The 16,088-nt window shown below is 50.3% G+C and overlaps 1 protein-coding gene across 1 annotated transcript; it reads right to left on the bottom strand.

Annotated features, from left to right (window-relative positions):
• Positions 1-3,684: 3,684 nt before the first annotated feature.
• LOC136549547 (uncharacterized aarF domain-containing protein kinase At5g05200, chloroplastic-like) lies at positions 3,685-15,885 on the bottom strand. The gene is made up of 11 exons (XM_066540852.1): positions 15,689-15,885; positions 15,390-15,531; positions 14,931-15,073; positions 8,397-8,510; positions 7,796-7,984; positions 7,566-7,721; positions 6,747-7,012; positions 6,534-6,631; positions 6,128-6,306; positions 4,603-4,713; positions 3,685-4,097 (listed from the first exon to the last, which is right to left on the bottom strand). The coding sequence occupies exons 1-11, from the start codon at positions 15,761-15,763 to the stop codon at positions 3,921-3,923; spliced, it is 1,650 nt and encodes a 549-aa protein (XP_066396949.1). The 5' UTR covers positions 15,764-15,885; the 3' UTR covers positions 3,685-3,920.
• Between the last annotated feature and the right edge of the window lie 203 nt (positions 15,886-16,088).

Genomic DNA, 16,088 nt, shown 5'->3' with positions numbered 1-16,088 from the left:
ACGCGCGTGCGCAACCACCGGTGCGACCCAACTAGGCACGGCCCACGCGCGCCAGCGGCCCATGGGGAAGAAGAGCCGCGCGCGTGCCATAATATGCAAAAGAGCCCTCGGGTTCCCATCAAATGACAATGCAGTCCATTACACTATTCCATCCTCTCACTGACTCTAGCACTTAACCCCTTTGTTTACTTCAAATTCATGTCGCGACGCCCCTGGCCGGACTTAACAGAGCCAGCGACCTCACCGGCCAAACTGCCGGTGAGCACCGACCATGCCGGCACACACTAGCATCCCCACAAGCTTCCACGTGCCACACGAAATGGATTGAGGTAACACACGCCCAAAATAGCGCACCACGCAGGCGTGGCCACACGCCATGGAGGTGACTGGCCACGGTAGCTCGATGTCGGCGAAATCACCTATTCGAACACCTCAAATACTACTCGATGACCACCAGCAGGCTACGTTGAACATAGTAGCAGTTCTAATTGGTTCGCTACTACCTTCCAACGCATTGACCATGAAAACGACATCTACCTACGTCCACCGGGGACGGCCACATGCTCCGACGCACTTCAGCCCTAATCGAGTCAACCAGGTACTCTAGGAGTAAGAGGACCTCACCAGCGGTGTGACGGACTGGACTGGGTGAAGGCACGAGGCTCGGCAAGATGGTTGGCCACGAACATGGGGTGACGCTGGTTGCCGGCGAGCACAGCGACGGCGTCTCCGGTGACCCGCTGCTCCGCCGACTGAAACCACTGCACGATTGCGATAACCAAGTCAAATATACTCAAGGCACAACCTAATTGAAATGGTGAAACACCCCACGACGCTCTGGCCGTGCGCCCGCTTAGGCGGCCATGGTGGACCGCCACGAGGGAAATGCCCCATCTCACCTTGCTGAAGGCCGAACGAAAGTCGGGACGGCTTCACTCACACGCTAACTATTTGGGCTCACAGTGGGCACGGTTAATTGGAAAACGGTGGAGTGGTTGAGGCCAATTGCAGTGGCGACTCCTAAGGACTTATGGTGGCCGACGGTGATAGAATTCCAAATTGGCGTCCTTCCCTTGTACCACCACCACAGTGACTGGTTTAGCACTGACACCATCCTTCCATGCGACTACCACACGTGCACGATACACAGAAAAGGGCAGCGCATCGATACGGTTGGTTGGCATGGCTCGGCCAGCCGACTGACCTTGTAGGTGAAGTGACTGGCGCCTTTGGCGTGGCCTTGAGCGCAAGCGTGAGAACGCGACATGCCGAGTGAGCCCACGCGCACGCACAGCCGACTGTCAACAGGAGCAGTACCAGGACGGCAGCGCCGAACGGCACACAATGCGAGCGACGTGATGCGAGCAACAGCCACGGCGGACGCGCTGAAGGGGAAGCAGAGCCGCTAGGACCCTAGCGCAGTGCGCTTGCGTGCGTGCGTGCGAGTGCCGGGTAGATACGTTCACCCGCAGGAGCAGCGCGGGACCCGATGCACTTCCGGCCAGAGCAGGGCAGGGCGCGGGCGGCGTCCCAGACGCAGCGCATCAGCCGCGGCGATGTGAACCATGCGCCAGCACGTGGCAGCAGGCAGCCGAGGCAGCAGCACCAGGACCATGTGCGCGATGTGCTAGCACAGGGCGGCAGTGAGGATGCGGTACGGCGCTGCGGCGCACGCTGGGCGAGCTAGCAGCGGCGCCAAACCGAGCAGCGGCGGTGACCGCGGCCAGCGCGGGCTCTGTTCAAAATAGGTGACGTGCACGATTTTTAAAGCTATCGCAAAAACCCTACCCGAAGGTCCAAACGCCAAACCACTTCTTCTATACTCCAGCGGGTACGTATAGCTATCGACCTATGCCACGACATCACGCTACTTCTTAAGCCGATCTCTACAAAAATTACCAAACGTGGCTTCGTCGACTCGTTTTTAGACTTACGCTGAAATTACTTAAACTTCGAACGGTTTCGCGTCGAATTCCAATTCTGACCTACTTGATATACTAGCTAGCGAACCTCGTCGTCGACCACACCTATTTCACCGTCGCCTATGAAGTACGTACTACAACTTTATTAAAGTTCGCATAAACGTTCTACATCATTTTTATTCGATAAAAATTCGCTTAGAATACTAAACGATATAAAGCGACATGAAACGAAAATTTTGTTTCTTGTTTTGGATAAATGTTTCAAGTATCGTACATTGATTTATACTTTATGTTACACACATTTGTACATAAGTATGATGCTCATGCAGTGTTTTAGCAAAAACTGTACAATGTAACATCGAGAGTGTTACAGCAACTAGTCATGTTAAAACTTATTTGCAAAAGAGCATTGTATATAATTATGTTGCTTTTATTTATAAAAACTAGTTGCATGCATATTAATCAAATTAAATATTTAAGCATATATATAAAAGTCAATTGACATGAAAAACGACGACACTAGCATGTAGATCACATGGATACGAATCTAACGTAATTGGAACGACTCGAAACGGACTTAAAACGAATATACGGCGACGATATTACGAACTGGTGGTAATTTCGTAATTACCTCATCTTCATCCTTTGGCCTCCCGTACAGCCACCACACGGCCATGGCAACAACAGCTGCGCAGGGGTGGGCTCAACTTGTTGCACAAGGGAGAAGATGGCCAGGCTAGGCAGCGCGGCGGCGACGGCGACAGTGAGAGAAGGAGAAAAATTAAATTTACTACACAAGGAATTTCTCAAACTAGGGGCTCCTATTACGATAGTTTTGGTATGCTTTGCCCAAGGGGTTGATACATATTTATTGGGAGAAAAACTCACCACATCTACATCAACTAGCAATATGATACTAATTGATGTTGCACCCTCCACATTTACTAATAGGCCTAAAAATCATTAAAGCCCATTCGTAAATAAATGCACGTGCCTTTAAGATTTATTAGAATTATTGCATATGGGCTTTGAGCGTAGGGAAAAATGAGAGATTTATTATTTTCAGAATTAATTAATTTCATGAATAAAATAATTTTAGAAAAGTCCAGAGTTGATATTTAAGCCACGAAAAATACTCCGAAAGCTCTGAAAATTCGGGAAAAATTCCCAGAGACGTTATGGAACATGAAAAACCCAAATAAAGTATTTGGAGCCCATGATGAGATAATTTGGAGTATCTAAAAATTAAATTATGCTCACAGACAAGTAGGAACAAGTTTCAGAAAAAATGGAAAAATTTCCCAAAAAGTCTGTAGAGATTGATTGACGAACGAGAAACTGAAAGGAGCGATTTGCGTTACAAAGAAAAGATTTTAGGAAAGCTCCCAATAAAAACTTGAGCCGAGAAACAAAGAATTTGATTGTAGAAAAAGATAAAAGCGTACCAAAGAAGAAAAATCAACCTACTAACGCATTTTAAAGACTTTGCTCACTCTTAACACACAAAGAAGCAACAAGCAAACATCACATCATCCAAAAGCCCGCCAAAATTAAAAAACTTTGAAAATTCACATTTTTTTCTATAACTAAATTTACGCTAGCTCAAACTAAACTTGATAAATTTTATCTAAATATTAAAATAATTTATTTTATTTAATGTTTTCTTTGCACAACCCAAAATCGGAAATTTTGGGGTGTGACATACAGTACAGCTCAACAGCTGCATCTTAACCTGATTCGGCTCTACCAGGAAGATAAGACAAACAGTTCAGTCTACTGAAATTTACTTTGACAGTGACATACAGTTTTACATGTTGCCTAGTAGCTAGTACGACATAACGCTGAATTCCAGAATACGAAGTGTACAATTTCTAGTGTGTGGTCCATTTCTATGATGGTCTGGCAAAACTATATACAGTATTGGGTCACATGAGCTTTGCTATTATCGCCCATCACAACTCCTCTAGTATGTGGCTGGTGACTAATGACGTGGTGTCACTAAAATCTATCAGTTCTTCTTGGTTGTCGATTGGTGGAGATGTTGATCCGCTCGTCTCGCAGCATGTTCATGCTGGGAGCCAACAGTCTTGTGTAGCGATCAAAATACAGAAGCTGCTTCATGAGAAGAGCAAACTCTCGAGGAAATTTCAGCCCGTAAGACTCGCTTACCCTAACCTGGAAAATGCAATAACAGTAGTGTCAGCTTTCATTTTCTATTCTCTTGTTTCTCAAAAGTAGTATGTTATAGCTAGGGAAAATTCACAAAAGCAATGGCAAATAAATCAAAATCTAGTGCCTTTCAACTTTCAAACAGCAACACGCACAACACAAGGCAACTATTGCAATCATGAAACTGATATATAAACACCACATCAACTTGTCATCATCTACTTCATTATGACAGCTAAGAAACAGTTCAGGCTTATACTCTTCGGAACATGGGCCCCTAATCACGGTTCAGGCGCTGGTCCCCAATCCATTGTGAAATCAACATCAGAAATTTCAGTAGGTCCACATATCCATACAACCAGGAAAGTTAAAGTTAAAAAGCTTCTACAGCAAAAAAGACTAACCGTAGGAGAAATAACATTTTTATAGCATATTATCCTATTTAATCTTTTGTTTGCAATAGCAGACCATTCTGCTGTTCTAGATAAAATTGCACACGAAAATAACTCACCAGATCAAGAAATAGAGCATTCATCTGTCTCTCATCAAGGACAACGTTAGCTGATACTGCTGTAGCATCAGGGGTCCTTGCTGTTGCGACTATGATTTCAGTATCCAAGTCCTGCTTAACAAACGAGAAAACATTAGCGCATTTTTTTTTGCACTGAATAGCTAGTAGAATGGGATATCAAGTAATCCCTCTTTTTTGTAGAGGTATAATTTTGTTTTGGACTTTGACACAGCCTCCAATACACACCTTTGACTGCTTTTTGTATGAACATGATAACAAAAAGTAATAAAATACTAAATTATGAAGGTATTTTTCATGACAAATCCAATGACACTGTGCCCATGTAGACCAGCCATCAGGTGGGGTATGGGTTCCCCAGCAAAGACACGTGCCCATGCCCAGAAGAAGCTTACTCATACCCAATGGTTACAGGTGAATCCAGTGGAGAAAGCAAAGAGTATGGGATGAACTGTTTGCCGTTTTTTTTTCTTTTTAGAAAACAACTGTTCATCGGGTAACAGATGATTTATTTCATCTTTGTAGAACTAGAATGTGGAGCCAAAAGAGATTGGTTAGATATGAGAGAAACAGACTGTGGAACGAAACTTACTAGAGAGATTAGGGTGATATCAAGATAGTAAATTAAAGAGATGTTGAAGATGGATACAAAGAGGAGAATGAAATCATCTTAATTAAATTAATGTAGAAAGGGGTGACACCAGGAAGCGGAGAGAGAATAAGTGCGAGTAAATATTTAGACAGAAAGAGAAGACGCGAGCCTTTGATTTTAGAGAGAGAACATCTCTGGTTTTTGCTACACTGAGAGCTCGAGGTAACAGAAGCATGCTAGCTAAAGAGAAGAGAGAGAGAGAGAGAGATGATCAAGATAAGACAAATATGCTGGAGATAGAGAAGAGAGAGAGAGAGAGAGCGCACACTTGAGAGAGATGATCGAGCTAAGACAAATATGCTGGAGAGAGGAGAGAGAGAGAGAGAGAGCGCACTTGAGAGAGAAAGGAAAAGGTGCATTCCTAGAATTACTGGTGGCTGCCTAGATGCAAGTCGATCACGTGGCGCTGAGGACGGGTAATACCCTACCCATATCCAAAGTTAAATGGGAAACAGATTTCTTATCCATACCCTACCCAGATGGATATGGACACGGGTGCTGGATACCCAGCGCCATGTCTATATGCCCACGTGACCAACCCAACTAGTTTTTCTTAAATCCAGGGTCAAGGTTAAAAAGCATTAACTGCACACATTCTAGGATGTCATGAATGTACAAACAGACAAAGTACAAAGAAATTAAAGAAGGCAAGCGCCTCTGTAAATACAAAACTAATTAAATGAAATATTTGATTTACGTCTGCCATAGCATTAACTTATGCAATTTCAGCAAGATCTTTTTTAAAACAGCACAAAACTTAGGTCGCTCAGAAGATGGTTAACCAGAGCCTTTTTTTCCTTCTCAAAAACATTGATCAAGCTTCAGGATATCAAATAGCCTATTTGGAAACATTACCTGTATCGATGAGAATATCTTTTGCAGGTCCTTTGCAAATTCATTAATATTTATGTCATTCCCTGTAGCACCCATTTCAGAAAGGGAAGACGCCATAGCATCATAATCCTCAGTTGCAAAAGAAGACAAAAAGACCTCCATAGCTGCCCAAGTCCTTGGAGATATTCGACCAACAATCCCTGAAAAGTGTTAATTAATATAATTACGCAACTAATGAAGAAAGTTGCAATCATAAACTACCATGATACCGTAATGAACCTAAAATATTTGGAACTTTTGTGTATAATGAGGTAAAAGTTCACCCTTAGTTGTGTGATGTGATTCATGTCCTGTTACATTTACAATGTAACTGACCAGTAATCAACCAATACAAAAATAATTGCTGGGAGAAATTACTTGAGCATACCGAAATCAATAAAACCAATTCGCCCATCACGGAGCAGCCAAAGGTTTCCAGCATGCACATCCGCATGGAAGGATTCACATGAAATCAAGCTTCCAAACCTGCATTTTTTTTGCATTTTTCAGAAGTTTAAACCAAGGATCTACAAAGGTCATGAAAGGAAAAAAAAGGCTCATATGATATCGCAAGATAAAGTGACGCAGCTGTGCAACTTACCAGACATTAAGGGCAGTGACTAAAGTCAACTCAGGATCAGGAACAAGAGATCTTATAGAATCAAGATCAGTAAGCGGAACTCCATACAATCTTTCCATAGTCAACACACGTTTTGTACTACAGTGCTGATACACAAATGGGGCTTTTGCCTGCCTGTCAAACCCCATTGCATCTATGTATCCCTGGAATGCCTGAATATTTGCAGCCTCTTTTCTAAAGTCAACTTCTTCAAGCATTGATTCCTTTATATCCTTGACAATGCCTACCTATAATGAAAAAATAGTAAAGATGGCATTTGTTAATTACATACTGTCCAGTTTGTCTTACTCATTGAATGACAATATGAAGACTGAATTAAAAAAATAGCAAAATATAAAAGCAAATTCCATAATGTTATTACTGTACTTCCCAATAAACTGTGCATACTTACACAATAGATTATCCCTAATTAAACCACTCTATTCAATATTCACTCTCAAAATCTAATCTATTAACTTTTTATGTGTCAAAATTTATTAGCTTTTTATGTGTTAATTGATGCACATAGATTCACTAATTTTAGAACAATGAGCAGTTTAATAATGCACTCAGTTACATTGATTTTCAGAATATAAATCACCATATGCTACAAGAACCACTTGGTCCAGTGATTATTTTGTACAACAAAATATGGTTAACTGCTGATAAAACCATTGCTGCTACTTTGATTAAAGAAAAAAATTAAAGGCAAAGTTCATGTTTTAAAGAAAAAAAATGACATGTCATGAAACAGTCAAGTATCTCATTGCACACGAACTTCATCATTAGGAGTGCATTTACCAGTGATGTCCTCTGTAGTTCAGGGTTCAAGAACTCCAAAACACGTGCAACAACATAGATAAAATTCAGATCAGCAACCAAAGTATCTTCAATACCAGGCTTTAGAACTTTAATCACCACATCCTTCTGAGAGCTCTTCAACCTAGCCCCATGAACCTGGATGACAATGAATTATCTCAATGCTTGAACAGCAGAATGCATAATGTAATTAAAAAGGTTCCAAGAGAAACCTGTGCTATCGAGGCAGAGGCTATTGGCACCGGATCAATGTATTCATATACACTATCCAATGGCCGCTGCAGCTCCTCACGTAATATTGATTCAATCACGTTGTATGGGATGGCTGGTGCTCGGTCAAAGCACTTCTGGAATTCCTCAACATATTCTGGAGGAAACAAAGTTGGTGCAGATGCTACAAACTGCATCATCACACAGTCAGTTCACTATCAGTGCCCAAACAATCATAACTTGCAACATCATTTTTAAAGAAGTAGCAGAAATGGTACACCATTTGAAATCAGAAAGTTACTCAGACTCAATCCCCATACCCACCTCAAAAGACCAACCAAGAAAAGGTAACATGTTGCTTGTTTGAAATGTGCTACCCTTTGAAACTCAACACAGGTAGCGAGCATATGAGCATGCTAATTTGCATCATGATTTTTCACAATTAATTAGGGGAATCTTTCATTTTCCATGTACACATAATTACTACAACTAAAAGTGTTAATAATTCAACTTAAATCCCATTGATAATTAAAAGATATATATGGGATACTAGTGTATCACAGATTGTCATCAATCATAGTAAAAAGTCTGAACATGTCTCACCTGGCCTAACTTGATATAAGTCGCACCCATGCGCTCAAAAAGCCTTCTAAGGTAAAGTGGAGAAAGCAAACCAAGCTGCATCTGAGATGGAATTCCTGCTGACGTGTTGGCTGTCTACAATAATAAGAGCACGAAATTGTTAGTCGCTGAATTCTCACTCTCTGGTAGTAGGAGAATTCTTACTCTCATCGAGAGAGGATGACACTAGGAGTTGGGGCAATTTTCTTGTCTATTTCTCACACAAGCTCACACAAATGCCATACCAACCTGAGGGGTTGGGGTTACATATTTATAGGCTGCTAGCCAGCCAAGCATATGCCAAGATGCTAGTCTAAGATACTAATATGTTGTCCTAGCTAAGATGCTGTCCTCTAGTCTAAGATGCTGTCCTCTAAGATGTTGTCCTCTAGTCTAAGATGCTGTCCTAAAAACAGAAAAACAGCCACAAGGAAACAGCCACAAGGACCATGACCATGTGAGCATCACAGCCCCACAAAGACCAGCCACACATGAGACTTATCCATCATTCTCCTCCTAAGTCTTGTGCGTCGTCTTGTGGGAGAGTTGAACCATCCCGGTCCTGTAGCAGAGCTCAAGGAACTTGATCCTCCCAAGGGGCTTGGTGAGCAGGTCCGCAAGCTGGTCCTTGGTGTTGATGTAGCTCGCCTTGATGCTCCCTTCCTCCAAACAGCCTCGGATGAAGTGGTACCTCACCCAGATGTGCTTGCTGCGTTCGTGGAACACGGGGTTCTTTGCCAGGGCCAGAGCGGACTTGCTGTCCACCCTGAGCTCCACCGCTTTAGTGTCTCTGCCGAGGAGATCACCAAGCAGTCGAGCGAGCCAGAGCGCCTGAGTCGAAGCGGTGGAGGCCGCTATGTACTCGGCCTCGCAGCTGGACAGGGCCACCACCTGCTCCTTGACCGACTGACAGCTAACGAGGCACTTGCCGAGGAAGAAGAGGATCCCGCTCGTGCTCTTGCTGGTGTCGATGTCGCTGGCGTGGTCGCTGTCGCTGTACCCGACGAAGTGTGCCGCCCCAGGGCACCTCGGGTAGTAGAGGCCGTGGTCGAGAGTCCCCGCAACGTAACGGATGATCCTCTTCACAGCCTGTTGGTGCTCCGTCGTCGGTCGCTGCATGAACCTGACTAACGTAGCCGACGGAGAATGCCAAGTCCGGCCGTGTGTGGGCGAGGTAGCGAAGGCTCCCCACAAGACGCCGGTACTGCGTAGCGTCCACCTCCTCCGTCGTGTTGTCGCAGCTCAGCTTCAGCCTCTCCTCCATCGGAGTGAGAGCTGGGTTGCAGTCGGTGAGCCCAGCTAGCTCAACGACGCGCTTGGCGTAGGCGGTCTAGTCGAAGCGTGATCCCAGAGTCATCCTGGTGCACCTCGATTCCCAGGTAGAAGGAGAGAGGCCCCAGGTCACTCATCTGGAAGGTGGCCTTCATCTTTTCCTTGAATGCCGCCACCTCCGCATCCTTGGTGCCGGTGATCACCAAGTCGTCGACGTAGACACCCACCAGCAGGGCATTTTCTCCATTGCCCCGTCGGTAGATGGCCGCCTCGTGCGGGCTTTGCTCGAAGCCCATCCCCTTTAGCGTGGAATCCAGCTTGGCATTACCACGCCCTCGGTGCCTGCCGCAAGCCATAGAGGGCCTTGCGCAGGCGGAGCACCTTGCCCTCCTTGCCGGGGATCGCAAATCCCGGCGGCTGGTGCACGTAGACCTCCTCCTTCAAGTCGCCGTTAAGGAACGCCGACTTGACGTCCATGTGATGAACACGCCAGCCCTCCTGGGCAGCTAGCGCAAGGAGGAGTCGCACGGACTCCATCCGTGCCACGGGAGCAAAGGCGTCGTCGAAGTCGACCCCCTCCTGCTGCACGAAACCTCGTGCCACCAAGCGAGCCTTGTGCTTGACGATGGCACCGGCTTCATCCCTCTTCAACTTGTACACCCACTTAAGGGTGATCACGCGATGACCACGAGGAAGGTCAGCAAGCTCCCAGGTGCGGTTCTTCTCAACCGCATCCATCTCCAACTGCATCGCGGCGCGCCATACCGCGTGTCTCTCGGCCTCTGCGAACGACCGAGGCTCGCCGTCGTCACACGCAAGGTGCAACTGCGCCTCCAGGTCCTCCAGGTCGTGAGGCACCAGTCCCGGCACCAACTGGTCGCCGAGAAGGTTCTCCATCGTACGGTACCGCAACGGCTCGCCGTCGTGGTACGCGTCGATGCGCTCCTCGTCGTGAGAGAGCGGAGTAGCGAGCTCAACCGGGCTGTGCTCGACACGAGCTGGTGTTGGAGTAGACGTGCCCGGAGAGGTGCCTGTCGGTGCTGGAGTGCGTGGCGTTGCCGGCTGTGGTGAAGCCGGCGAAGAACTCATCGCAGCCGAGGTGCTAGCTGGAGAGCGTGGAGCTGTCGGAGTAGCAGGCGCCGGGGTCGGTGGAGGCTCGGGGACTGGGGTAGACGCGCTCGCCGAAGAAGAGCTGCCTACTCCCCCAGCTCCCTCGAAGTGGACATACTCGACAGTGAAGTCGTCGTACGGCGGAGCCGAGCCATCGTCCACCGCCTTGTCCCATGCCCATCCTTGCCCTTCGTCGAACACAACGTCGCGCGCCGTGCGCACACGTTGTGTCTTCGGGTCGAGGATGCGGTAGGCCTTCAAGCCCTCCGCGTAGCCGATGAACACTCCCGGAGTGCTCCTGTCGTCGAGCTTGCTGATGTGGCCAAGCTCCTTGGCGAACGCGAGGCAGCCGAAGACCCGCAAGTGGGAGACCGCCGGCTTGCGCCCATGCCAAGCCTCGTACGGCGTCTTGCCGTCGAGCGCCTTGGTAGGCGAGCGGTTGAGGATGTAGACGGCCGTCACCACCGCCTCTCCCCAGAAGACAGCCGGCATCCCCCTCTGCTTGAGGAGGGCCCGAGCCATCCCCACAACCGTCTGGTTGCGCCGCTCGACGACGCCGTTCTGCTGCGGGCTGTACGGCGCGGAGTAGTGGTGCTGAATGCCCTCGTCAGCGCAGTACGACGCGAATTCAGCCGCCGTGAATTCGCCGCCGTTGTCGGTGCGCAGCACGCGCAGCTTGCAGGCCGCACTCCGCCTCCGCAGCAGCCTGCGCACGTCTGATGGCGTCCGCAGCCTCTCCCTTGCTGCCGAGGACCATCACCCACATGTAGCGGGAGAGGTCGTCGACGAGCAGCAGGAAGTAGCGTCGTCCTCCCGGTGTGGCCGGTGTCACCGGGCCACACAAGTCCCCGTGCACGAGCTCGAGCCTCTCCTTGGCTCGAAAGCTCGCCCGCTGGGGAAAAGGGAGTCGCCTCTGCTTCGTCAACACGCAGACGTCGCAGAGCTGCTCCACATGGTCGAGGCACGGCAGGCCTCGCACCATCTCCGTGGCACTGAGCCGCTTCAGGGCCTCAAAGTGAAGGTGCCCGAAACGCTCGTGCCACTGCCACGCCTCGTCGTCCCGACGAGCAGCGAGACAGAGGGGTTGTGCCACCTGCACGTTAAGGACGTAGAGTCGATTTGCGCTTCTGGATACCTTGGCAAGAAGGCGACGACGACGATCCCAAATCCTCATGACTCCGTCCTCAACCACCACGCGCGAACCGTTCTCATCCAGCTGTCCCAAGCTGATGATGGAGTTCCTCAACGCGGGGATGTAGTAGACTCCGGTGAGCAGCCTGTGCTCACCAGACACAGCGGTGAAGATGATGGAGCCGACGCCCTTGATCTCCACGCCGGAGGCATCCCCAAACTTGACGGAGCCTCAGGACGCTAGAGTCAAGCTCGGTGAAGAACTCCCGTCGACCGGTCATGTGATGGGTGGCGCCGGTGTTGAGGCACCACCCGTCAGTCTTGTCGTTGCCGGAGCTGTCGCCGAGGAGGGCGTGTGCTTTTGGCTCGTCAAGGTGGAGGAGAGCCGCTGCGGCCGGTGCCGCTGGAGGTAGCTCGATGCTGGCATGTGCCATGAACAGAGCCAGCTCCTCCTCCGCCTGTGCGACGTGGGCCTGGCCGCGTCGTGGCTGTCGACAGTCCTTGGCCCAATGGCCAAGCTGGCCGCAGTTGCGGCAGGCGTTGTCTCGTGCCAGCTTGTGCCTGCCGGCGGCGCCGCCCTGGGCACCTCCGCGGGCATCACCCTCGGCACGTCCTCGCGCCCCGGCCTGGGCGTCTCTGCGCGCCTTGCGTGGCTTGCCACGCTTGCGGCCGCCTGTCGCGGAAGAAGGCTCCCCCTTCCTCCGGTCACCTTGGCTGGCAAGCCACTGCTCCCGAGTGAGGAGCTTCCCGCCAGTGGTGATGGGCCCCGAGAGGGACTGTGGCTCATCGCTGTCGACGACCTTGAGGCGACCTATCGCCTCCTCGATCGACATCGTGGAGAGATCCAGCAGAGACTCGATCGAGCGAGCATCTGCTTGTACTTCTCGGGGACGCAGCGGAAGAGCTTTTCGACAGCTCTCTCCTCGCCGTAAGTGTCGTCGCCGAACTGCACCATCTTCTGCAATAGAGTGTTGAGACGGAAGAGCAAAGTCATCAACGTCCTCACCTGGCTTGAAGGCCAGGTTCTCCCACTCCTTGCGAAGTGCCTGCAGTGTGGACTTGCGGGCGCGGTCGCTGCCGATGCGTGCCGCAGCGATGGCGTCCCAAGCCTCCTTGGCAGTACGCTTGCTGGTAAGCGAGAACTGCATCTCGGGCGGGACTGCAGCGATGAGAGCATCCAGCGCCCGTCAATCTAGGTCGTAGTCGACGTCGCCATACCGGACTGCCTCCCACATGTGCCGCACCTGGAGCTTTACCCTCATCACCGCAGCCCACTCGACGTAGTTGGTCTTGGTGAGGGTAGTCCACCCACCGCCGAGACCGACGTCCCTGACAACAGCCTAGAGCCCGTGGTAACCACGGTACCGATCTGGGGAGAGAGAGCCACGCTGCCTGTGAAGGCCGCGCTCTCCATCGACCCGTCGGTACCGATCCGGGGAGAGAGAGCCACGCTGCCTGTGAAGGCCGCGCTCTCCATCGACCCGTCCGCCACCGTTGCCGTGCGCGCCTCCTCCAGGAGCGCCGCCGCCGTGCGCGCCTCCTCCAGGAGCGCCACCGGCTCGTCCGCGCCTGTCTGGGCTGCCGCCGCGCTCGTGGCGTGCGCGGCTGCCCCAGGAGCGCCACCGCCGTGCGCGCCTCCTCCAGGAGCGCCGCCAGCGCGTCCGCGCCTGTCTGGGCTGCCGCCACGCTCGTGGACGTGCGCGGCTGCCCACTGCGCCGCCCGCGCTCGTGCTGCCTCCCTCTCTAGCAGCTCGAGGTCTGCGTCGGCGGTGTCGTCAGCGGAAATGGAGCTGCCGATGCTGCCACGCAGAGCCTCGACCTCCGCCGCCGCCGCACGCGCTGCATTCGCCGCCTCCGCTCTGGCTGCTGGCAGCGGCCCTTGCCGCCGCCAGCGGTCTCTGCCGCCGCTCGCTCGCGTTCCTCTGCCGCGGCAAGTTCGGCCTCCTGCCGACGCCGCGTGCTCGAGGCGACCGAGTGCTGAGACTGCCCTGCGGACATGACGCGCTACCGGAGGGCTGCTGCGTGGGGAGAGGGCTGCTTCAGACGAGCTAGGAGAGGAGTGAACAGGAGCGGCCAGGAGGAGCTGCTGCTGCCAACAGCTGGGGCTGTTGTGGGGCTGGGAGAGAAGATGAGCAAGAGATGCTCAGGCTATAGGATAATACGGCTCTGATACCAGTTGTTAGTCGCTGAATTCTCACTCTTGGTAGTAGGAGAATTCTTACTCTTATCGAGAGAGGATGACACTAGGAGTTGGGGCAATTTTCTTGTCTATTTCTCACACAAGCTCACACAAATGCCATACCAACCTGAGGGGTTGGGGTTACATATTTATAGGCTGCTAGCCAGCCAAGCATATGCCAAGATGCTAGTCTAAGATGCTAATATGCTGTCCTAGCTAAGATGCTGTCCTCTAAGATGTTGTCCTCTAGTCTAAGATGCTGTCCTAAAAACAGAAAAACAGCCACATGGAAACAGCCACAAGGACCATGACCATGTGAGCATCACAGCCCCACAAAGACCAGCCACACATGAGACTTATCCATCAGAAATTATGTTCCTACTGAAATAAAAATTCAAATCACTGGTAAGAAATATCTGAGTCAAACATGGGAGTTCCTCAAAATTCAGCCCCATCTTGCACCAATGAAACCCCCACTTCCATCCCGACCTAACTAACGTCCCTCTAAAGCTCACCCAACTCAACCAATCAGTACAGCAACAGTTTAATGTTGAACCTCCAAGGCTCTGCTGACTCTTTAGTCTTCAACTTACAAGCATGTATCCAAGTGGGGGAGTGGGTCATGGGTGTGATTACGCGAATGCGTACCACTGATGCATCCATGCGATTTTCTTGAATCAGCACTGTCACTATTCTACAAGATACTTCTCACATGACCATTAAGGCATTAACCCTCTTTTGGGAGCGCTATAAGAACATTTGCATTTCCAATCACAACAGATATGCCAAGACAAAATGAAAGCATAAAACAGTATAAGTCAAACCTTTGAGAGGTCATTCAGCCACTCCCCACCAACCCCAAGAACAGCTTGGATCCCTTGGGCCATCCTGAAAGCACCTCGAGGCCCTGTGCTAATCGAGGTCTGGAGAAGGTCCTCAACTAAATTAGGCAACTCACCAACTCTATCTGTGTTTGAATATAAAAAAATGAAGAACTGGATGTTAAGTTTACAAAGAACAAAAAAAACTTGAAATCAACAAATTCATCCCTTAGTCACTCCACTTTCAAACATCCTTTATACCATTAGTCTACCGAACAACAGATCCTCGTCTTTACTATCAACAGGTCCTATAGCCTTGTCACATACATATTGTAATAAGCATGGCACTTTCCCTCCTAGCTACTTAGATGTTGCCGACACGAAGATTACAGAATCACTTAGCAGAAGCCAAAACCTTGAAGCTACAGCAACTGGGATCAATCAATCAAATCAAATCATCACCTTGGAGGCGTGTTGAGAAATCCTGAGCCTGGGAGTAGCGCGCGAAAACCCTAACCCCAACCCGGGCCCGCCTCCGCCCCTCCCGTCCGCGCCCAATCCCGGGCCCGCCCACCCGGAGAGAGCCTCCCCCGCCGGGAGGCACCTGCAACAAACCCCAGGCATTACAACACAGTCGAATCGAAGCAAACCTCGCACCAGCGCCAGTGGAATCCATCCAGAGAAGCGCGAACGCAATGGAACTTTTCCTTGTAAAATGGCGAGATGTGAGGTGGGGAGTGGGAACTGGGGGCGGGCCGTACCAGGGGGAGGCGGCGGTGGTGGTGGACGAGGAGAGGGGAGCGCGCCGCGGCGCCCCTCGCGGCCGTCGAAGCCATCAGTGAGAGGGTGGGGTGGGTGGACGGGCGGCTCTCCGGCGACGGGAGCGGAGAGGCGGTAGTAGGCCGCCGCACCCCAGCAGATTGTCCGTGCGTGCGACTGCGAGCGGAGTGTGAAACAGAGAGCGCGTTCGGAGCCCACGAGTCCGAAACGTGTGTAACGGCGGAGGAGACGACACGTGTGCACAATAGCGGCCTCGCTTCCGCACCGGCCAAACCGCCAAGCGCGTGTTGCGTCTTGCGTGAAGCGTGTACATCGCTTGAGGAATTTATTATATACGACAACATAAGAAAAATCCACAGATCCTTCGTGTGCTGTCGTGCT

Source organism: Miscanthus floridulus, chromosome 4 (assembly GCF_019320115.1).
Source record: "Miscanthus floridulus cultivar M001 chromosome 4, ASM1932011v1, whole genome shotgun sequence".
NCBI lineage: Eukaryota > Viridiplantae > Streptophyta > Magnoliopsida > Poales > Poaceae > Miscanthus > Miscanthus floridulus.
This window is presented reverse-complemented; position numbering and strand designations above follow the sequence as displayed.

Excerpts from the sequence above, each read along its gene's own strand:
- LOC136549547 (XM_066540852.1), bottom strand. The coding sequence starts at position 15,763 with ATGGCTTCGACGGCCGCGAGGGGCGCCGCGGCGCGCTCCCCTCTCCTC. Across the intron at positions 8,511-14,930 it reads GGCTGAATGACCTCTCAAAG|ACAGCCAACACGTCAGCAGG; the intron begins GTTTGACTTATA and ends TTATTATTGTAG. Across the intron at positions 7,013-7,565 it reads AACTACAGAGGACATCACTG|GTAGGCATTGTCAAGGATAT; the intron begins GTAAATGCACTC and ends TTTTCATTATAG.